This window comes from Engystomops pustulosus, chromosome 7, assembly GCF_040894005.1.
Source record: "Engystomops pustulosus chromosome 7, aEngPut4.maternal, whole genome shotgun sequence".
NCBI classification, from domain to species: Eukaryota; Metazoa; Chordata; class Amphibia; order Anura; family Leptodactylidae; genus Engystomops; species Engystomops pustulosus.
Window position 1 is genome coordinate 35375267 of NC_092417.1, and position 23770 is coordinate 35399036.

Here is a 23770-nt window from a genome sequence, read left to right on the forward strand (position 1 = left end):
CATTACCAATATAGAGCAGCAGAGCACCGCACAAGCCTGCTAGAGGGAAAGACATGAGAGTATTACAGCAGTGCTGGGGGAATACTACCAGGATGTGCACAATACTCAGGGGTGCACAACCTTTAATGGTCCAAGGGCCGCATTGTTATACCCCTCAACTTCCAGGGACAGCACGAGTAACCAGAACTGTAGATACACCAAAAACCACGTACAAGTACAGCACAAATGCCATCCCAGAAACCAAATACTACATTTGCGTGAAGGGGTTAAAATTATTATTTTTTTTTTAATACCCTTTAAGCACGAGGCTTCTCTACACGACTTATTCACGTCGACTAAACATAGACTTGGATGCAAGGTCAAGGGCATAAGGCAGGAAGGAAACATTTCCTGACCTACCTTAAAGTTATTCTCCTTTGGTTTTCTCCTCATGATCACGTTAAAGGTTTCGTACACATCCTCGCCCCCGTTCTGTATGGTGTTTGTCATGTCTTGCTGATACTGATTGGGATCGAGGAAGACCCGGAAAGTCCTTGTATCTCCTCTTAGTTTAGGCTTAGGTTCGGGTCCTAAACAAAAAAAAAAAAAATTTAACTTGCAATTTTTTTGTTTTTATTCCTTCTTGAGGCGCAGCTACATTGCCTGTATCACAAGTACAAAGAATTACATTATGGCCAACACAATTCAGATTTTTTTTTTTTTTTTTGGATATGTTCAGGACAGCTCTCGATGTAGACACTGAGCATATCCATAGACCTATATGGGCAGATGGACACATCCTTTTTGCCCTCCGTCTGCTGAATCCAGCAAGACAGACAGAATGACAAGGAATTGTAGACCATGCTATGTCATCCCACTTCCTGCAGAGGACATTAGAGGCTATGAGGAACAGATGTCACGGTATGGCATCCATCCCCGGCCTCCACTGAAAGTACACTACGGGTGTCCCCTTATTAATTTAATTGTCTAAACTGGGAGACACCCTGAACATCAGCAGCAACACACTGGGGGAGAAGTGGAACCAGAAGATGTATTCCACTAAATAAGTATACAAAGGGACACGTCCTAGTCCTCCATTGTAAGGATACTTTGAGAAACCTCTCGACGTTTCCTTACAACAGAGGTTAAAGGAGACTTACCTTCAGGGTAGATGGTAGATCCCAAGGTAGGTTTCTACCATTACATCCATCCCCATCGTTTTTTAGTCAATCATTTAATAAAGTTTAACCCCTTAGTTATCTATGCAAATTAGCATGTTGTAGCCGTGCTGTGAAGCAGGAGTACAGGTTAACCCACGCTGCCTACCAGCTCCTCTCCAGCGCGCATCAGCGCCCCTGTGCGCACTAATAGTTAGTATATGCAGAGCACCACGACCTCGGCTGTGAAGCCGGAGCTTCTGCACATGCGCAGATTTCTGGCTTCACAGACGAGTGCGCGCAGGGGCCAAAGGACGTACGTTGAAGAGGAGCGGGTAGGCAGCGTCGACACAGGTTACTTGGGACATGGAGTAGCTTGTACTCCATAGCACGGCTACTCCACGTCCTAGTACCCTCCAGTACTAATTTCTTAAAAGATCACTAATCTAAGGGGTTAGGGATGGATGTTATGGCAGAAACCTACCACGGGACCTACTTTATTAGGAAGATCACTGATAGAAGATAGAAAACCTACCATTAAAACCCAAGCATGGATAAACCAGGGACACTTACTCATACATTCAACCACCGTGACTGGTAATCTACTCATTTATTATCCATGGCCTCCATGCTTATAAAATCATCTTTTAAAATTATATAAAATTATTCTAATGAGCCCAAAAGTCTGCTGGGGCAGTCCCCAAGCCCCTCCATGCTGCATATTCATAGACTGTTACACTGTGCAGGAGAACTTCCCCCTCCCACTGTGTGCTGAAACTCCCTGTGCTGCAGTGTGATTACACCAGGAAGAGGGAGAACAGGGAAAGGCTGAGGTAGAAGAGGGGGCGGGTGAGAGAGTGTAACATCCTGTAAATTAACAGCAAGGAGGGGCTTTGGGAACCGCCCTAGTAGCCTTTCAGGCTCATTATTTTAAAAGTTGAAGGAAGGAGGCCACGGATAACAAATATAAGAAGACACCACAGTTACGATACCTGGATCTATGAATAAGTGCCCCTGGTTTATCATGATTGATTCTGAAGGCAGATTCCCTTGAAAAACAAAATTACAGCCTGAACAATGTAATGAATGCATCACTATGTTGTAATTGTCACCATCGGGCATATTTCTTAGACAACAACTTACCATCCTCGATGACGCGTCCCTGCTCATCCAGCATGCCTTGGATCTCACACCCTCGGACATACGCCAGACCGGTCTGCTCCACAATAGACTGTCTCCGATCGATCTTGGTGCCGTATAGTAACATGGGCCGCAGAGTGATCAGGAAGCAGACATCGTGCTTCCGGAGACCTAAAGAAGAAAAGCAAATATACTGTTCATACACTGCATCTAGATGATAGATTGTAAGCTCCTGGCAGAAGGGCTCTAGTCCCTATTGTTCCATCGGGCCATGTTATCGCTCTGTAAGATCTTATTTTGTTTGTATACGTCTCCCATAATAGTTGCAGAAATATGATGGTGAAATAGAAATAAAGATTTAATATTCTTCCAGATCAATTCCGTGCTCCACCTAAAGACAATCAACATTAGATATTGATGCAGATCTAAGGCTACATTCACACGGCTGTTGGGGATCGTATAAACGCCATATATACGTCCCCCATTGGCCGGCAATGGGCGCAAGGCTCCGTGTGAGAGTGCTACGGTGCAGCACATGTGCGACACCGTACCACTCCGGACCCGGGGGAAAGAATGGACATGTCCTATCTTCAACCCGTAATACGGCGCCGTGTGCCATACATGGCTGTAGAGAGGAGCGTGCGCCATGTGCCAGCCGTGCTACGGTACTACTACTCGTGTGAGTATAGACTGGAAGAGTTGTCACAGGGATAACGCTAGGATTATGATGCAATGTATGGTTTGGTCTGTATGTGTTCCCTAGATGATCTGTATAGCGCTATGGAACATGATGGCAATACATTTAAAAACTTTTCCTACTATATAGTGTGATAAAAATAAATCACACAATATGGCGGCGTAATAGATACTAAACTCTCTTGCTTGAGCAGCAGATAGTAATATCTCTCCCCTGCAGATGGAAAAGACACATCTCCATTTCCATCAAACACTTTGGATCTTGTTTTCTCCTGCAGCCAGACATCTGGGGACGGGCATACGCACTGCTCAGCTGCTGCCAGGGCTCACTCACTGATGGTCAGAAACATTGAGGGTCGCTTGCTGTGCCAACGGAGGTCACCTTAAGTGTGACTCTCCAGCCAATGTTGTGGTGCCCGGTGCCAGCTGGCAGCCTCGTGCATGATACTAACAGGCCCTACATCATTGTGCTGTATCAGCCATGGCCTAAAACATGCTTATTTTTAGAGCTGAGTACCAGGACGAGACCTCTTGGAAGGGATACACAAATCTCTCAACGAGTCCATTATAAAACCCATCAAAGAGGAAACAAATTGACTCCTTGGAGGCGGATTAGCTCAGTCAGGTGTTAACAGCCTCACCCATCACAGCGCCTGATCAGTAATCATAATGATACACGCATAATGTCCCTATCACTACGTACCTAACAAAACTATTTATTTCTCCATTCGGCCCCTTTCCTGTTTTTCCCACAAGTTTTTCACTTTTTCCATTGACAGAGCTTATATGAGGGCTTGTTTTCTGTGGGACAAACTCTACTTCTTGGTGGCACAATTTAATATTCTTTGCCATGTAGTGGGAAGCAGGAAAAAAAATTAATCCAGATGGTGGAAATAAAAACAAAAAACAATTTTAATACTACTATGAAAAGAGAGAACTGTGTTAGGTCAAACCTGTGCACAATACGCAATGGGGGAGAGTCAATATGCCTTCTCCGCCAGTTTTCTGGCTTCTCCAACCCGTAAACTTTGGGCGTGTCGAGGAGTGGGGTGGATGGGGGGCAGAGGGACCTGAACAGCCCGACTCACCAGATTACTGGGAAAAAAAAAAAACTACTAGTTCAGACCCGGTCTCAGGACTGAACTGGCGGTGCCAGTGGGGGGAATTTTAAGGTCTTAAAGGACATCTACCGTGGTAGTGTGTGGTATTGCAACTAAACTCCAATCTCAATACAGCTGAGCTGCGATACCGGCACAAACCACGGCCAGGTGTGGCGTTGTTTTTGCAAGTAGGCAGCCATGTTTTCCAACCTCTGAACAACCCCTTTAATTTTAATTTTTCTTTCCATGCAAGTAAAAGTGAGTCCTCACATGCATCAATCTAAAGGAACGGATCGCTGTTCGTCATAAGGAGCTCCTCAGGGGACCCTCTTGTCACGCATAAGCACGCAAACCAACATAAGATGTGTATCCACTATCCCGTGAATGATAAACCCCTTTAAACATAGACTATTACTTGATCAACAAGAATACACTATATTGCGTTATACACGTGGCTATATTACGGTTCAGCAGGAGGTGAATGCTGCCATACTACAGAACCAGGGAAAAAGTCTGACCAAGCAATGTTTCATCACATGCGGGTACTTCTATTGGCATCAGATTCTGTACTAGAAAGGGATTAGAAACACAGATTATAAAATGACACTGCATGAAGACACCATATGGTGGTATGCAGGGCACATAGTGATAGAACAATGGCCTTCCCCTCATAAAGGTTTGGCAGAAAACAGCACAGACAGTGGCTGTTAAAGGACATCTACCACCAGGGCTGTATGCAAATGAGTCTGAGGGGCTCCAGGCTCCATAGGTGTTAATGGAACCCGGAGCCCCTCAGGCTCATTTGCATACAATCCTTCATCCTCGTGGTAGATGTCCGCAGCATCTTAGCCATGGAGATGTAAGGGTTCTGCCATGTATACTGCCATTAAAAGTCTTAAATGTGCAAAAACCATACAGATTATGCCATGGCAGGACCCATCAGTATGGAACATAAATAAGTGGATAAAATTCAGATCATTGGCATTAAAGGGGGTTTTCTGAGCATAGTAGTCTTTACGCTGCGAGTCCTGGCTGTGTAGTAACAGTGGAGATGCGGGTTGGAGACCGCTGCGCTGTAGGATTTATGACCTGCTGACAGGACGTGTCAGAAGACCATGATTGGTGGGTCTCTGGCAGCCCGGCTCGTCTTGGAGCGGCGTATATAGTAATACATTACCTGCCACAGCGTGGCGACACAGTCTGAATTTCATTTCCCCAACAATAGAACAGGGCTTTTATATGTAGGAAAATACATATATCAATAGGATATTGCTGCAGATTCAAGATCTGCTGCATAATGGAAAAAAATAAATCCGTACATAAAACATGGTTGGGTCCAGCAGCTGGCGCAGTCACATAGTCGTCATGGCCTGGAGCCTGGGCTACCCGAAGCTGAAAATGTATGTGTGCCGAGTCATCAGAAATAATGATGACATAGAGGAGCCGGGGAAAGGGGATTCCGGCCCCCTATGTATTTATACTGATGACTTAGTCATTGGATAGAGCATCAGCACTAGATTGTTTGGGGGCCGGATACAATAGAAGAAGAACAAAACCATGAGAACTGTGTGATTTGTATGGGCGGCAAAGTGTCGATTTGGACATTTGGGCCTTATTTTCCATTATGGGGTTAACCGTATAGGCTACTTATTTTAATATTTTGAAAGATAAAACGTTTTCGAATTTGAGCATACCTAAATATTTTATCATTCTATATCTATATATCTCTCTCCATATATCTATATATCTCTCTGTATCTCTCTGTCTATGTATATATCTATGTAGATATCTATATACATATATATTTCTGGGATATATAGTTCTACGATGGCTGATGTGAATTTGCATTTTTACTTTGTTTTAGTTACTGTCGAACCTTTGGAGACCAAGTGTCCAGTGTCCACTTATTAATTGCACAGTGCCAACATGGCAATTTCAGCACTAACTTACTGCTTCCTGCTCTTTTAAAGCTTGCAAGTGTATCAGCGTCCTGAGGACACCAATACAATAGGGGAAATTTGGCGCTTCATTTTCGCTTCCCTCCAAGCTGCCTGGTCTGAAACAAAAGCTCTAATGATAATCCAGCTCTGTCCACATCCTTGGGGAGGAATAATATGTAACGGCATAGTACTGGTCTACCTCGGACTGCGTGAGGAGGCCTTGAGTCCGGTTTGGTAAAATATGCTGGGGTACACACAGAGAGGGCTCTAAGTGCTACCTCTGACACACATGCCATAGGTTTGCGGTAGTGCCTTTGTCTGCCAGTCATCCATACCTTCCCACTCTCCTTTTATCTGGTCTCGGACATTCAGGTTAATAGTGATGTCGGCTCGTACACGGGTCGGCCAGTTCTCTCCGATATTTGGCTTTGCCACTTCCACCACAGAGAAAGCGACGATGGGTTGGGCCATGCGTGCCCATCCTCCAAAAACCGTCCCGCCATATTCGGACTGCCTGTAGGGAAGATCACACACGATTACATAGATGTATGTATACTTATTACATTCTGATAAAGATATGTGTAATGAATGACAATATTTCGGTATGAGGGGGGCAGCAGGAATGTCAGGTCTGGAGGTGGACTAGTACATGCCCTCCATGCTTAGAATAGCAGATCGGAGCTGGGGAAGGAGCACATCAAAAGAGCAGCAAGCTCAGCACCCTGAAATAGCCGTGTAACATGACACGACACAGAGGCTCAGCTTCCAGGAGTCCTTCCTCCACATTAGCCAGAGCCACCGAGGGAATTTGTACTGTCGGGAGCGGACAGAATTAACCATTTACAGTCCAGCATCAGGTAACGGAGGGATTCCCAATGCTGACACTCACTCATGGTTATCATATAGGTTGTAGAAAAACTGACATTTCCACATCGCAAAATGCTGGTGCAGCTGTGTATGACTGGATGCGTTTTGCAGTAATTATCATGTAATCCTCTATAACCCGAGCAATTGACACCATGTTGTACTAGGTTGTTTAACTGGACACAAAGCCACAACAATGCATCATCATTTCGGTGGTGTGAGAGAGGGAAGGAAATAGCATCACAACCACATTATGGTAAACACTCCTTATGATGTGACAAAGGGTATTCCCAAAGGGACACTGACATTTAATTCATATGCCATATATACACATTTAATTCATCTGATATATATATATATATATCAATTTTTTCAATTGTATGTTATAAAGAAAATTTGTGTGAAGATGTAGCCATGTTGTTCCTTTAGAAACAATATTGATGACCTCGGATACAACCACCTCTGCTGGAGTGATTGCATAAAGAAACAAATGGCTTTTGCAAATAAAATGGACAGTAGGCACTGCATGTCCCACAGCTGTCCTGTGATAATGAACTGTGGTAAATCAAGGTGGTTGGGTGCCATAATAGTGCATGTGTGGCCGCCGCCACCACCAGAGTACAGGGTGGTTGTATCCATAGACAGCTATATTGTAGTGACAACACTGCTACATTTATAGGAAGGTATCTATATATATATATCTATATCTATATATCTCTATATCTCTCTCTATATATATATATATATGAGAGAGAGAGAGAGAGAGAGAGATATATAGAGATAGATATATATATATAGATACCTTCCTATAAATGTAGCAGTGTTGTCACTACAATATAGCTGTCTATGGATACAACCACCCTGTACTCTGGTGGTGGCGGCGGCCACACATGCACTATTATGGCACCCAACCACCTTGATTTACCACAGTTCATTATCACAGGACAGCTGTGGGACATGCAGTGCCTACTGTCCATTTTATTTGCAAAAGCCATTTGTTTCTTTATGCAATCACTCCAGCAGAGGTGGTTGTATCCAAGGACATCAATATTGTTTCTAAAGGAACAACATGGCTACATCTTCACACAAATTTTCTTTATAACATACAATTGAAAAAAAAAAAATATATATATATATATATATATATATTTGGCAGGCAAATTAAATCTCAATGCTAAGATAAGAGTAACACTTTAAGCTATAGATGGCTTATTCTTAAGGACACAAAAATGAAGCATTGCAAGCCAAGCATACTTACATACTGGTGTGTGTCCCCCCTCCAGCAGGATCCTTGTCCTTAAAATCAAGGACATAAAAAGCTAATAAAAAAGCAGATCCTGCCAGAGGAGGCACACACCAGCCATGTCAGTGTACTTGGTTTACAATCCTTCATCCTAGTGGTAGATTTTCTTTAATAAAGCCCCCTCAATGCCACATTTACAAGGGCTCTGAATTTTATTACCCCCTCGCCACAACTAGTGGAAGTCTGTTTCCGTCAACCAAACGCTGCACCAGGAGTATGGATACTACAAGAAGAATTGTTATCTATCATGATACAAGTCCCCGAGATATGTCCTATACCGAAACCTTCATAACTGTAGGATCAGGTCTATGCAGAGGCTTGCAGACTCATAGATGACTACCACATTTGAACTCCTGGGGCAGAGTTTATACCATTAAATATAACTACCATGTGGTTTGTACAATTGTGTGAATTAGCCCTCATAAGAGAAAACCATCTTTTAGAATTATTAAAGTGAGCCTCAGGGGCTCCTGTCAATGTCACAAAGTCCCCAAGGTCCATTGTTTGCTAATTATGCACGCCTCCATTCAGCGTTTTAGCTCGAGAGATGAAAAGAGGAGTGAATAATTAGCTGATGACAGAACCAGAAGGAGATTTGGTGACTTAACCAAGAAACCCCGAGGCTCATTTTCATAATTTTAAGAAAAAGTTTTCTCAAAAACAGAAGCAAAAAGAAGAACAGATTCCGATTCAGGCGGCACACACCAGAATGTAAGTGAGCTTGGCTTACAAGTTCTGCATTCTTGTGATTTACTTTAACACTACATGCGGTCCCTGACTTAAGGACATCCGACCCCTACAGACAGACCTCTCTGCCCCTGTGTCCTCTGGTGAAAGCTCTCTGGATGTTGCTTTGGTCCCAGACTGCAATGCTCAACTGTAAGGTGTTTGTAATGAATGTTTATTAATAATCCTAGTTTCCATAAATGCACAATATTTGGACAAATAGGCCGGGAGCTACAAGTATAAAATATACCTGTTTCAACTTAAGAACAAACATAAAGAACTCATCCTGTCCGTAACACGGGGACTGCCTGAATATAAAATAATGTGGATCATTGACATGAATAGCTCCAAAAACCTGATGCTTACCAGGGCTTCAGTCGGCACACCACGTCTTCAATATCCTGGCGGATCTCATAGGTAGACTCCAAGCGGAAGAGGTTGAAGTTGCGAAGAAGGTAGTCATGAAGAGTGAGAAACTGCAGATTCAATTTCGGCAATGCCAGGCAGCCTAAAAAACAGGAAAACCAAAGTTTTTTAGAAGTGTCTGAGATCAGAACTGTTGTAGTTTCCCACAATCAGAGCTCAGCATTAATTTTTCACAGCGGTTTATAAAATCAGACACTTCTGATAAATCTCAACCCATGTGCCTAAAAGACTTGGGGCACAGGAAATTCAACTTCCTCAGCCTCTTTCCTTTAGGGTATCTGCACTGCGGATTACGTGCAGATACTCTACAAAGATTATGATGCAGAAACTCATTTTGATTATGTGTTTAAGATGTGTTTTTCTTCATTCTTCTGCATCAAAAATGCACTATATATCACAAAAATCCCAGTGGAAAAAGTTACAAAAATGTAAGTGTATTTCATGTGGATTTGCAAGCAGATTTTCCTGATGACAACCACAATGTGTGCAATGTTTGGCAACTTAGGACACTGTGGGGCTCATATACTAAGGGCTCCGCGGCCGCACTTTCATTGTGTTTCCCGAATTTTTCTGTTTTGCGCCGATTTCTGCCGGGATTTTGGTGCACGCGATCAGATTTTGGTGCAATCATGCCAGGTTTCACGCGACAGAAATTGGGGGCGTGGCCTTCGGACAACCCGACGGATTCGGAAAAACTGCAGAATTTAAAAACTGAAATGTGTCGCAAGATCAGCACTCACATGCACCAGGAAGAAGCAGGTGAACTCTGGCGGGCTGCGGCGCAGCAGCGACACCTACTGGATATCGGCGCACGACCTTAGTGAATCCCGGCAGAACCCGAATCCATGTCGGACAACGCGCCTCAGGATCGCGACAGGACTGGGTAAGTAAATGAACCCCAGTGTTGTGACTGAGGGTGCAGGATCTCTTTAGTACTGCAGCATTAATCCAGCCCTTGCCTGCATCGTGCAATGATTTGCCTACACTATCGGTAGGAGACATCCACAGGACCTAGAGTTGGCGTGTCAGTGCAAGACGCTAAGCAAGTAGCGGAGGGCGTCCAAATTTACCCCAACTTTAATTTTGTAAGCATTAGAAATCAGCCGAAATTATTTTTTTTGCTGCAGCAGTTGATGGACATGCTGCAGATCGCGCACACACATTTCCGCAGTGTCTTTATGGGATTTCCATAAATCTTGCACACTACTTTGCTACCGTATAAGGCTGCGTTCACACGATGGTGCGATTTCTCCAGTCCCTTATTTCTGTGCCGCAGGAGACCGAATATACGTGATGTTTATCATCCGTATGCAGCACATATTTAACCCATATTTATACCACATATACTTCTAAGCGCATACGGAACTAAAATAAGTGCAAACAAATAGGACATGCTCTATTTTTATAAACGGATTGTATACATTACAATGTAAACAATGGCAATGTAAATGGTTAGGTGTATTGTCCATTAAAATAAATGTAGCCTATGTATCCCGTAAAAAAACGTTACGGTAAACATACGGCCATTTTCATAGATTCGTGTGAATGCAGCCTAAGGCTGCGTTAACACAGGGCATTTACATTGCAAAACAGCGGCCAATTAGGAAATTTGCCTAAAGTACAGATGTTAATATTTCCATTTACAAAATACACTTTTAACTCCATATGTTAACTGCACATTAACATTGTGATAAAAAAAAAAAACTAAAATGTTAACGACACCCAACATTGGATTAACACTGCAACGTAATTAGGCAAATCTCCTCTCCTCAGCTGTTGTATTTTAAACGCAATGTACGTGCCACGTGTGAACGCAGCCTTTGGCCGACTGAAAGCGAACATGTGCAGCTCACAGAAACAGTCCTATAGATCGGCCCAATCCCAGGGGCTGCACACCCTGCGAAGGATGGGGAGTCCTTGCATTATACTGACGTATGATGCAAGGACACGTCATCTGTAATTGCCATCCCCTGTATTAACTGCAACCAATCAGAGCTCACCATTAATTTTCCACAGCGGTTTATTTTCCCACAATTTGGGGGATCTAAATAGAAAATATCAAATCAAAATAGACAAGGAATGAATTCCTCATATTTACAACCAATGTCGCCTGAAGAGTAAGCCCTGTGTCTAAAGGCTGACTCTGGTGGCTGAAGTGTTAAAGTGCTAAGTACTCGAAGTGCTAAAAGTCACATCCGTGTAATCCGTTCCAGGCAGCATGGGTAAAACCGGATTATATTTCAAAGCTCGAGTTATATTGGTGGTTTTCACGATATTAGAGCTTATTAGGGGCGAGTAAAACGCGGCTTGAAGATCAGTTTACAGCCTCACCTTCCCCAGAATAGTACTCAGTGGGCACAATGTTCTCATCCCAAATGATCTTCTCGGTGGGATACAAGGGCATCTGGTTCAGCTGCTGGATTTGGGAGATACGTCGCTCATGACGGGATACCTGCAGAGCGTGAAAACAAACCAGGATCACATGGCAGCGATGTACAGAGCATTATCATGTCTGCAGGACAACAGAAGGAAATATCTCTACATGGACAGAATCCCATCTACTTCCCAAAGGTCTTCTTTATCACCTTTATGATTCTTGTATGAACTATGTCATATTTTTTACACAGATCTGCGGTTTTCAAGCACATCTACAATCTAGAAGTATTGTGTACAGATCTTAACAGGTCTTAACTACATAGGTTACTTTTTGTACACGACATATCATTACAATGGGATCCCAATCCCGGCTGTCATAAAGACTATAACTCCCAGCATGTCCTGAAGGTCAAGAATTGTAGTTTCACATTAGCAAAATCATCAAACATTGTTGTAGTGAGCCAATATACAGGCAGTCCCCGGGTTACGTACAAGATGGGTTCTGTAGGTTTGTTCTTAAGTTGAATTTGTATGCAAGTCGGAACTGTATATTTTATTATTGTAACTCCAGATAAATTTTTTTTTGGTCTCTGTGACAATTGGATTTTAAAAATGTTGGATTGTCATAAGAACCAGGAGTAACAATAAATCTTAATTGCAGACACCTGTGATAACTGTTATAGCTGATTATTGTAGCCTATGGATAAAGTACAGCAAGTTACCAATCACCAGAGGTCCGTTTGTAACTAGGGGTTGTCTGTAAGTTCTTAAGTAGGGGATCGCCTGTATATCAACAAAGTTTTCGGGATCATTTTACTTTTGTTCATATTTCTAAAATCCTCTGTGCTCCAGGACATAAACGAATGAAGGTTGGAGTGACATCTGGTGGACAAACTGAAAACTGCACTTATTATGTATTTGGTTTCCCAAATTTTTTGTTTGTTTTAAAAGTACATCTACCATCAAGATCAAGGATTATAAAGCAAGCACACTGACATACTAGTGTGTGCCCCCTCTGGCAGGATCTGCTCTTCTATTAGCTTCTTATGCGCTTGTATTTATAAAGGAAAATGCTTAAAAAAGAATTATCAGCCTGAGAGACTCTGGGCTGCATAGATGTTAATGGAACCTGGAGCTCTTCAGGATTTTTTTCATAATTTATAAAGCCTTTCTTTGTAAAAACAAAAAAACAAAGGCATAAGAAGGTAAAGAAGAGCAGATCCTGCCAGAGGCGGTACACACCAGTATGTACATGTGCTTGGTGTACAATCCTTCATCCTGGTGATAGATGTCCTTTAATACAAGCACTGTAATAACATGCTTGATGGGACATTGTTGCATTATGTATCTTATGTATGCATTATTCAACTGTCTGTGAATACAATCATTTGACAATTAAGTGTCAAGCAATCGTATTATAAAAGTAGGACAGGAGCTTGTAACACATCCAGCATGTTTGACAAATACACCATATACATGAAAATTAGGTTTATGTCCCAAATGTTGAGCATCTCCAACATCCTAAAGAAGTGAATGGACAGGAATGTACATCAAGGCTCCATTTACACAGGGGTCTTATTCTAATGTGATATCCATCCTGTAGAGCGGCTAAATGTTATCACGGGGGGAAACCACATTGTATTATTACATTACTAGACAGTAACATCCACTGTTAGGAACCAACCAGCAACTCCAGGAGTAACACTTTATCATATGTAGTATCTTCTCCGTCAGCCAAAGCTGGCAACAAACAGAGGTAGGAGGCCACTTGGTGGAGTGTATTGGGGCTGCAAAATACAAAAAAAATGTATATGTTTATATATACTCTGTGCAGCGCTTCGTAATCCGTATATATATATATCACACTTCATCCATGAGACAAGGAAAACTCAATTTCTATCTCATAGGAAACACACAATTTATAGTACAATCCATTAGGAACGGCGTAGTGTAGCGCATAATTTACATTGCTGTAAATCAGATACATTATAACAGATAAGTGGGACATAGCAGAGCAGATAGTGAGAATGAAATTAAAGCAAATCCAGGAATTAGTAGTAAAGTCGAATGTGCAGCACCTGTTCACTTACCTTAGAGATCCAAAGCACTTCACAAGGGATTCCCGAGTATCCACAGCCGCCACATTGGAAAGAGCAAAATTGTAGAGTTCTGGAAAATGAGCGAAAGCTGCCCTCTGTGTGGAGAGAATGAGAATGAAGAAGAAGAGCAAGGTCGTTACTTTCATAACACTCTGTAAACTGGTTGTACATATCTATTGTGCATGGATCCCACACAATCAGAGGGGTACATTAAATCTTCCTGATCTTTCTGTTCTAAATGAGGAAGTTGGAGCCGCATCCTATCTGAGACAACAGCTATGTTTATAGTCCAGGTATTTATTTTTTTAATATAAGGCCGGTGAAGTTTTGAAATGTAGAGAATATACACATCCACGCCGGTCACTGCTGTGACTTTGCACACAGAGGCCATCAGTGCCGTCCCGATCATTGCTACAAACTGTTCTAGCAGGCGTGCGGCTGTGGTCAGGGCAGGAGTCACAGCCTCTATGTATTAACCCATTACGAGTTTGTATAACAGCTTGTATCCTTGGTCATGTGGTGCCACATTGTAAAAAGCCGTGCACCTGTGTGACATCACATGACCAGGGATATAATGAGCCGTGCACCTGTGTGTCATCACATGACCAGGGATATAATGAGCCGTGCACCTGTGTGACATCACATGACCAGGGATATAATGAGCCGTGCACCTGTGTGACATCACATGACCAGGGATATAATGAGCCGTGCACCTGTGTGACATCACATGACCAGGGATATGAGCCGTGCACCTGTGTGACATCACATGACCAGGGATATAATGAGCCGTGCACCTGTGTGACATCACATGACCAGGGATATAATGAGCCGTGCACCTGTGTGACATCACATGACCAGGGATATAACAAGCCGTGCACCTGTGTGACATCACATGACCAGGGATATAATGAGCCGTGCACCTGTGTGACCTCACATGACCAGGGATATAATGAGCCATGCACCTGTGTGTCATCACATGACCAGGGATATAATGAGCCGTGCACCTGTGTGACATCACATGACCAGGGATATAATGAGCCGTGCACCTGTGTGACATCACATGACCAGGGATATAATGAGCCATGCACCTGTGTGTCATCACATGACCAGGGATATAATGAGCCGTGCACCTGTGTGACATCACATGACCAGGGATATAATGAGCCGTGCACCTGTGTGACATCACATGACCAGGGATATAATGAGCCGTGCACCTGTGTGACATCACATGACCAGGGATATAATGAGCCGTGCACCTGTGTGACATCACATGACCAGGGATATAATGAGCCGTGCACCTGTGTGACATCACATGACCAGGGATATAACAAGCCGTGCACCTGTGTGACATCACATGACCAGGGATATAATGAGACGTGCACCTGTGTGACATCACATGACCAGGGATATAATGAGCCGTGCACCCGTGTGACATCACATGACCAGGGATATAACTAGACCATGGACAGATTTCTATCCACTGGAAGTAAACCTAAAAGCTTCCAATGTAAAGACAACAAGCAGAGATTTAGGAAACCGTGAGGAATTGATACAGAAAGTATATTGGTAAATTGTAAAACTTTTCATTGCATAAATATCATTATTTGCTGACAGTGGACAACCCCTTCAAGGTGGCAGACAAATCCTTTACGTCTTTGATGGGGGATCTGACAACCTCCACAAATCTAATATTAAAGGGCTGTCGTGAAGCACAATAAACATGACTGGTCCAATAATTATTAATTACTTCCTAATTTATTTCCTTTAGCAAAGATGCCCTGATGGTTGAAATGGAAGGCTGCTCCCAAAATTATTACTCATAGTTCTGTGATGTGTTATCAAGGTGACACACGATAGGAGTCTGACATTTTGATTCAACCAAGAAAAAATTTTGCAAAAGGATCTGAACAGCTTAATGCAGAAGCGTTAAGAACAGAGAGAAAAGAGGAGGATTCTGGTAGCAGTGATGTAAAGCTCTTTGACAACCTCTTCCTCAAGCCACTTCTTTTTATATAAGTTCATCAAAAGTTTACATCAAAAGGGCAATGCCCATGCTTCCAGACAAATCATTTAATTATAACAAACCTAATATAACTCAACTAAAAAAAAACAAAAACAAGCAAGAATGACACTCTCCAAAACAGATTCAGAACGAACGTAGTTAACTTGCAATCAAACACATAGGGCTTATTTACGGAGGGTCCGTGGCCGCACTTTCGTAGTTTTTTCCAACGTTTTCGGGATTTATGCCTCCGTGACAGGTATTCAACTGGGGATTGTGTTAGGGGGCGTGCCGTCGGATGATCTGACTGATTCGGACTAAGTGCAGGATTTAACTTTCAAATTGTGTCGCAAAATCAAGCACTTACATAGACCTGGAAGAAGAAGGTGAACTCCGGCGGACCTGAGCGGGGAAGCGAAACATGCAGGATATGGGGTGCACGATCTTAGTGAACCGTGTCAGAGTGCATTATCGTCGGACAATGCACTTTCGTGAACTCCGCGGGACCGGGTAAGTAAATGTGCCCCATAAGGCGAACCTCTATTGGGACACGACACAACACAATGATACAAATTCCAGACACTGAGATGCAGTAAAGGAACCAGTGGCACTAAGCCCCTAATAGAAATAAAAACCTATAGAATACACCGCAGAACCAAAAGTTACCAGGTTAAAAAGTTGTGTTATGTTCTCTTTAGAATGTTTTCAGAGCTACTGACAAAACAATTGTATGACATCTCGAAACACTGTCACGTAACTATAAATGTACAACAGCTTTTGAGAAGTCGACTATGAAAGTAACCAGCCATATCGCTTTATAGGAATCTAATTTTAAATGTACTGGATCACATGACTATATTTCTGTTCCTTTGGAAATTGTAACATGTACAATGCTTTTGTTACCAATAAACAGATAATGCACAAGAGGGCTCAAAAAAAAAAAAAAATTTTTTCGCAGGGACACCAAGTTGCCTAACTCCCTGTGAAGGCCCAGTACCTCACCACTAGATAATATAGTGATAAGCAAAGTGAATCAGTAAAACTTAACTTTTACTCAAGTATAAATAAAAGCTGACGTGTCAATAATTCCAATATATAAAATCATAAACAAAAACAAACTGCTGCCACAGTAGTAGGCCAGTCAATCACTGTACCACCAATAAACAGTTTAAAAAAAAAACCCTACCTGAAGTGAGGTGATCCGATCATAATGGATGGTAGTCATCTCATTCTCGGTGAGAGCGTTTCCGGTCTGGTCATTGATTTCAAAGCCAGTGTAAAACTTCAACATGTCCAGGAGCTAGAAAAGGAAAAGGTTAGAATTAAAACAAGTTTACAAATCTATATACAGGCAGTCTCCGGGTTACGTACAAGATAGGTTCTGTAGGTTTGTTTTTAAGTTGGATTTGTATGTAAGTCGGAACTATATATTTTATAATTTTAGATCCAGCCAAATTCTGGTCTCTGTGACAATTGGATTTTAAAAATGTTGGGTTGTCATCAGAACCAGGAGTAACAATAAAGCTTCATTACAGACTCATGTGATAACTGTTACAGCTGATTATTGTAGCCTAGGACTAAAGTACAGTAAATTACCAATATCCAGAGGTCCGTTTGTAACTAGGGGTCGTCTGTTAGTCGGGTGTTCTTAAGTAGGGGACTGCGTGTATCTATATATCTATTTCACTTGTATCCATCCATCGATAGATCAGACTCAGAGGTAGTCATCTACTGTATCTATGTGGACATATCAATCTATATTTCGTACAAAGCACAGGGTACCTGAGAAAACAAGTGTCCTTCTTGCTCTCTGACGCAGAGACTGGATAAGTAGCAGTGGACAACAAGGTGGGAGTCATCCAGCACTGTATTAAACCAGCGACGTGTGGGAAGTAAAGCCTATGGGATGAAAATTCAAATAAGTCACTACTGAAAAGTTAGAACATACATTAACACTGCAGCGGAAATTGCAGTGTAGCGTAGATTTGCACCAGGGTTTTTGGAAAACCCTTTGAAAATAAAATGTAATTCTACCATAATGACAAGGGTAAAGAAAAAAAAAAAAGTTTACAAGATCATCTATGATACACAACATGGTATAGATCCCAATTATTAAAAAAAATGATGGCACTGTACCTCAAGGTCAATCATGAGTTCTATGAAGCGCTCACAGTAATGTACTTTCTCCATGGAGACGGGACCTGAAGATAGAGCAGAAATCAGATCTTATCATATCTCAGCCTTAAACAACATAAATAAAATACTGTAACAAAATAATAATAAAATGTTGTACACGTAATTTCTGGATATAATGATTGGCAAATTCATAGAGGGAGTGAAGAGGCTGCATCATTCAGAAAGACAGATGTAGACACGTACCTGTTGGTGGGATTGACTGAAGCACAGACAGGAACCTCTGTATAAGGTGCCATAAAAATTTCCTTTCCTGGGTGGCTCTGCAATGTTAATGGCAAAACAGGGCACAGTGAGTAACACATGACTAAAACAAGAACAGCTTTTCATTGGGAGACACAGAAGATTGTGAGAAACAGAATATCAAAAGAGAATGAGGAAAACGTCCAGTTATCTCCAGGTCAATGAGACACACAATATCATAGAACCTCCCAAAGTAATCCCAGAGGGTGGGAACAAAGAGCAAGTCCACCACTTGATTTCTACATGTAAAAGATTATGAACAGAAAGACAATTGGGGAGCAAACTTGTGTATCCTGAGGCGCATAGAAAGAGTGGATCTCCCACGCTATGGCTAAAAAAAAAAAAAAGTATCCAACTAGCTTGTGGTCATCTTGATCTACCTAGTAAATTATATCGCAGATGCCATCTGAGATAGTAAAGAGGGAGATGCTGGTGAACAGACACTAAAGTGTAAGTTAAAAAGAGCTGTCCCAAGTTTAGAAGTTATCCACTATGCACAGGGCAGGGATAACATGGCTGATCGGTGAGGATCTGACTGCTGGGAGCCCCACTTATCACAAGAGTGGGAACTACATCCTCTAGATTGCTCACTAAATGATGGAGCGGCATGACAAGCATGCACCTTGCTACTCCATTCACTAACTACTGCAGCACAGCACTCAGCTAACTCCAGCACTCCCATAGAATAGAATGGAGCAGCATTAGATAAGCTAAACATGGCACTCCACCCATTAGTAAGAATGGGATCCCTATTCTGTGGATCACTTGCATCCTAGCATTTGGACCCATGCGTTTTCATTGCGTTAACAAACACATGTGTTAACCGCGATGTTAACGCATTCATTAACAATGCATTAACAGTTGCATTTTGTGAACACACGTGTTAACAGCTGTTTAATTAAGCAGTTCACTCTTCAGCTATTCCAATGCGTTTTTAAACGCATGCGTTAAGCGCGACGTGTGATTGCACCCTCACAGATCACCTTGTTATCCCCTATCCTGTGGATAAGTTATAACTTCTAAACTTAGAACAACCCCTTGGTGTTGCACAAGGAATGAAAGAAGCCACCCAACTATTTTTAGTGGCATCAGCTATACCCAATGTTGCTCGGTGCCTCAGGGGAACACAAGTGGAAAAATAAGCCATAATCTTCTATGTTCTACGAACATTAACACTAAACTAGCATAAGTGAAAAAGTATATAGCAATCCCAAACAAGAACATCATGATTTAGTTATTTCCCAGTCATACTGAATTAGACACGCACTGTTCTCGTGACTTTTGGTCCATTTTTTCATCTGTTTTCTTAATAAGGTTCCAGAACTTTTTCAACTTTGGGGTTTTTTTCAATTCCTTCTCCAGCCGAGCCTACAGATGTAAGAAGTTGTTAGCACACCAGGACATTATTAGAGATATCGTCCATGCAGAATATAAGAATCTAAAACGTAGTGTACAGGACTGGACCTAACACTTACAGGCTGAAGGCAGATCCACATAGGTAGGGATATCAGCTGCTGGATCTGTCCACGGATTAAATCAACTTCCTGCAACAACAAAAAATACCCCATCAGATTAGGAAGTATTTAACAATATTAGAATGGATATGTCAAAAATTGGACTGCATGGTACATGGTCTATAGTAGAATTTTACATTTCAGATGCGGTGATCATATTTGGTGTTACTGTAGATTCATCCTTTATGCCTATACAGTGGCAAAAAGTATGAGGTATACATTTTAGAAATGAAACCTCTGATCATAACGTGTGACTGTGTAGGGACATACACCCTAAAGGTAACCTCCAGTTGTACAATTATTAATAAACTTCATGGAGAAATAATGGAGGAAAGGAATAAACCAATACAATCCACTACATGTCATGGAAGCTGCCAGGGCTCTGCCGATGCTGCAGTCTGAACGTGACTCCAGATTAGCCAAACCCGAATAATGTGCAATATCTAGGAAATTACTGAGCATTATGCCAATACATTATGTAATGAAACAACCAAAAAGCACAACATTCATTTTAAATAGGTTATTCCAAGAAACTAGTAATAAATGTCAAATGACTGGGGATCTGTCCAAAAGGACCCATATTAATCAAAAGAAGAGTAATCCTGTGTCCATGTTTGAATAAAGCAGTACAGTACATGAACCCTAGGGGGTCTGACCACAATATACTGAAACACGAATAATCGCCTGCCAATATGGTGGTGCTGATTAGGTGACGTTCTTAGGTTTGAATGGGCACCTAAAAGGAGAACTGCCATGACTGCTTCCAGCATGGATCACGGCCGATAGCAGCAAGTGTCTGCTGTATAATACAGCTGCCACCCAATGTGTATGGCTCAGTCTGTGAGTCCTCTCCATACACCTCTTCTTAAAGCGGGTCCTCAGGCGCCCTACACTTGACCATATGTACTAATAGAACATATAAATGTAAAGCAGCAGCTTTATGTTTAAAAGCAGGGTTGCAGTAAGTGATTATGGCTACTGTCAAGTAAAAATATTGATGACCTGGCCTAATAAGTCATCAATACTTTATAAGTGGAGCCCCCCTTTAAAGACATAGTAAGACACTACTAAGGTGGATGCCGTCTTGAGTACAATGTGACTGTACACATTACCAGACTGTTGAAGCAGTGATCCAAGAACAAAAGCAAAATGGTGCGTTCATGCAGCGAAAAGTCATTCCCCGATTCTTCAGCCACAGACGCCTCTCTGATGCACTTAAAGAAATGGGGGAAATGTTCTGGTTTCTTTTTGAAGGTCTGAAAATTATAGATAACATATTTGTTAGACAAAGCAAAAGAATAGTTACAACCACCATACTGTATAAGCACCACATGTTATAAAACGCAATTTACTAAGAAAATGAAAAGTTTTAACAATGACTTGGTATTGATTTCTAGGCATATTTTAGATCATTTACTTGCAGAACAAGAAGAAAAAAAACCTGGTTATTACTCACCTCACCTTCTCAATCCCCTGCCCATCCCATGCCAATATTTCCTGTGTCCACTACCAGCGCTGGAAATATTGACACAAGTTCAGATATAAGAGTCAAAATCTCACAGATGGCGCGATCACAGGCTGTAGGCGAACCAAAAAGAGTCAGTGGCGGAAACTAGGGGATTGGCGGGTTGGTATTGAAATGTACAGAGCCATATCTGGTTGTGGAGTGTTGTGTCCCCTTCAAGCAGATAATAGTGGGGATAATCGGATTCAAAATAAATAAGAAGTTCCTGTGACCCTGCCTATACCTGCTACTGAAACTTGGAGCCCCCATGGGGATTTTCAGGAGTCCTAGAAAACTCATTTATTTTTTGGAAAACTTTAGAATTCTTACCTCCCAGGCGGGAACATTCTCACGGAATTTCTCATTAACCATACAGCAGATGGACATAAGGTACGCTTTGCTGGATACTTCAGGGGCATAATTTAACCACAGATAGTTTTCCAAGTACTGACTGTTTAAAACACAAAAAAAACACTTTAGGATTCCATCTATACAAAAGCTAAAACTGCTTTAACTGCTCACAAACGTTTCAATAGTACAAAATAAAACAACAAACTTTGTATCTTATTTATATCTGCCTTATGGCCCTATTCATTCCCCCTCATTCCCTGCTGATCATTCGGAAATCTCTGTTAAATACCATCGTGCAAGCAGAATGGACAGGTGAGTAAAAGCGGCTCAAAAAAGTCTCAACTGACCAATCAAGGGAAAATTAGAATGAGAGGCTGAGGGTGATGTCACACGCTAGCATTTTTAGTCCGGTTTTAAGCATGCGTTTTCAGTACGTTAAAAAATGCATGCGGTTTTGAAAAAGCATCCGTTTTTGTCAGTTTCTCCAATTATCTTAAGATAATTGGGAAAAACGGGTAAAAACGCATGCTTAAAAACTGACTAAAAACGCTAACGTGTGACATCACCCTATGCAAAGTGCAGAATCAAGTCACATAATGGTCAGAAATAGATTTTTTTTTTCCCCAGGTAAAACACTGTACTATCGAGAAATGTAAATACTGATGATGTAAATACTTGAATTTACATAATGTGAGAGACTAAATACTGTAGTGGGAATTCTTCTATAATGTAGGTTGCATTCATGTTGCAGTCATATTGGTTCTCACCTGAACTCCAGAAGCATTATCTTCCTTATAGCAAATCTGTAGTAAGAAATGTAGAAGAGCCAAGAATTACTCACATTGTAAGCACAGACATCAAGCACAGAAGATATACATTCTGCTCCGCTCCTCCTATGACTTTCTTTGGTATAACATATGCTGTGTACCTGTGGGTCCATAACTCAGGAATAGAGCTGACGGCTGCAGGCTAGGAAAGCTCTTGAGTTCACGTAACAAGAACGTAGCAATGAAAACCAGGCTGACAACTCATAGACACCATATAACTTTGGTATTAGGGTTTCAGAGAAATTATTATTCACTTTACTACTACTGATCACAGATGCGCTTCTTTCGGAATGCATGCGACCACTAACTTATATTGTTTAAATGCAAGACAGCAAAGAAGAACAATAGGGTCGTTACCATGAAATTGTCAGGTTCAGCCATTGTTTCTCTTAAAGGGAACCTGTCACCAGAGACCCTTTTTTTGAAATCCCCTTGTTCCCACAGACACTAAACATCATATCCCCAAACTGTTTTTATAACATTTCTGCCATTTATTGTTAGGAAGATAACTTAGATCAAAGGTTTACCTGGCTCCCTGCCAGCAGGTTTCCTGTGTCCCCAGGGTATGTCTCGAGCAAGGAGCAGGTTCCCACCCCTCTCCAGAAAACACAGACTGCATTTAAAGAAAAAACCCTTTCTTTCTGTACTCACTGACCACAGCACGAAAAACTCTTGCATGGTCAGCACCTTTTCTTGCACACGATACACAGAAAGACAGTGGAGACAGCCAGGAAGCCTTCACTGCTATCTGCACATGCGCCACAACCCCTTGCTGCTAGGCATTGAGCTGTGTAAACGACTCACTACGGTACATGTGCTAAAAACAGTGAAGACGGTCCGCTGTCTGAACCCTATCTGCGCTGTGCTGACCATGTGAGTACAGAGAGAGGAGGAGGAGGAGGAGAAGGGGGGGTGCAAGGTGTGAAAGGGAGGAAAAAGGGTTTTGTTTTTTAAATGCAGTGTGACAATCGTTTTCTGGACTCTGATTCTTGCTCAAAACACGACCCAGGAAACATGCAGCCAAGGAACCCGGTAAAACTTTCATCCAATTTATCTTTTCAACAGTAAATGGCAGAAATTTTATTAAAAAAAAACATATTGGGGAATATGATGTTTAGTATCTACATGGACATGAGAATTCAAACAAAGGGTCTCTGGTGACAGGTTCCCTTACAGCTAGGGAGACTTTAAACTAATGAAACAGAAAAATTTGACTTACCGAGACTTGAGCATTTCTTTGATATATACATCTTCAATAACCTATGGAATTAAAGGAAAAGATGTGAAAGCGGGAAAAAAAAAGTAAAATTCACACTCATACACTTTCATA

The 23770-nt window shown here is 41.9% G+C and overlaps 1 protein-coding gene across 1 annotated transcript in view; it reads right to left on the reverse strand.

Annotated features, from left to right (window-relative positions):
* The window catches only part of AQR (aquarius intron-binding spliceosomal factor), a 59840-nt gene that overhangs the window by 29945 nt on the left and 6125 nt on the right, over nucleotides 1-23770 (reverse strand). Inside the window, exons 3-19 of the mRNA XM_072115425.1 lie at nucleotides 23660-23700; nucleotides 22381-22416; nucleotides 21593-21713; nucleotides 20871-21014; nucleotides 19720-19788; nucleotides 19512-19612; nucleotides 18188-18264; nucleotides 17945-18009; nucleotides 17591-17707; nucleotides 16995-17108; nucleotides 13798-13901; nucleotides 13392-13494; nucleotides 11663-11783; nucleotides 9272-9413; nucleotides 6348-6526; nucleotides 2280-2447; nucleotides 400-569 (exon numbers count right to left, since the gene is read on the reverse strand). Coding sequence (XP_071971526.1) covers nucleotides 400-569; nucleotides 2280-2447; nucleotides 6348-6526; nucleotides 9272-9413; nucleotides 11663-11783; nucleotides 13392-13494; nucleotides 13798-13901; nucleotides 16995-17108; nucleotides 17591-17707; nucleotides 17945-18009; nucleotides 18188-18264; nucleotides 19512-19612; nucleotides 19720-19788; nucleotides 20871-21014; nucleotides 21593-21713; nucleotides 22381-22416; nucleotides 23660-23700 — 1872 coding nt within the window. The remainder of the gene's footprint in view (nucleotides 1-399; nucleotides 570-2279; nucleotides 2448-6347; nucleotides 6527-9271; nucleotides 9414-11662; nucleotides 11784-13391; nucleotides 13495-13797; nucleotides 13902-16994; nucleotides 17109-17590; nucleotides 17708-17944; nucleotides 18010-18187; nucleotides 18265-19511; nucleotides 19613-19719; nucleotides 19789-20870; nucleotides 21015-21592; nucleotides 21714-22380; nucleotides 22417-23659; nucleotides 23701-23770) is intronic.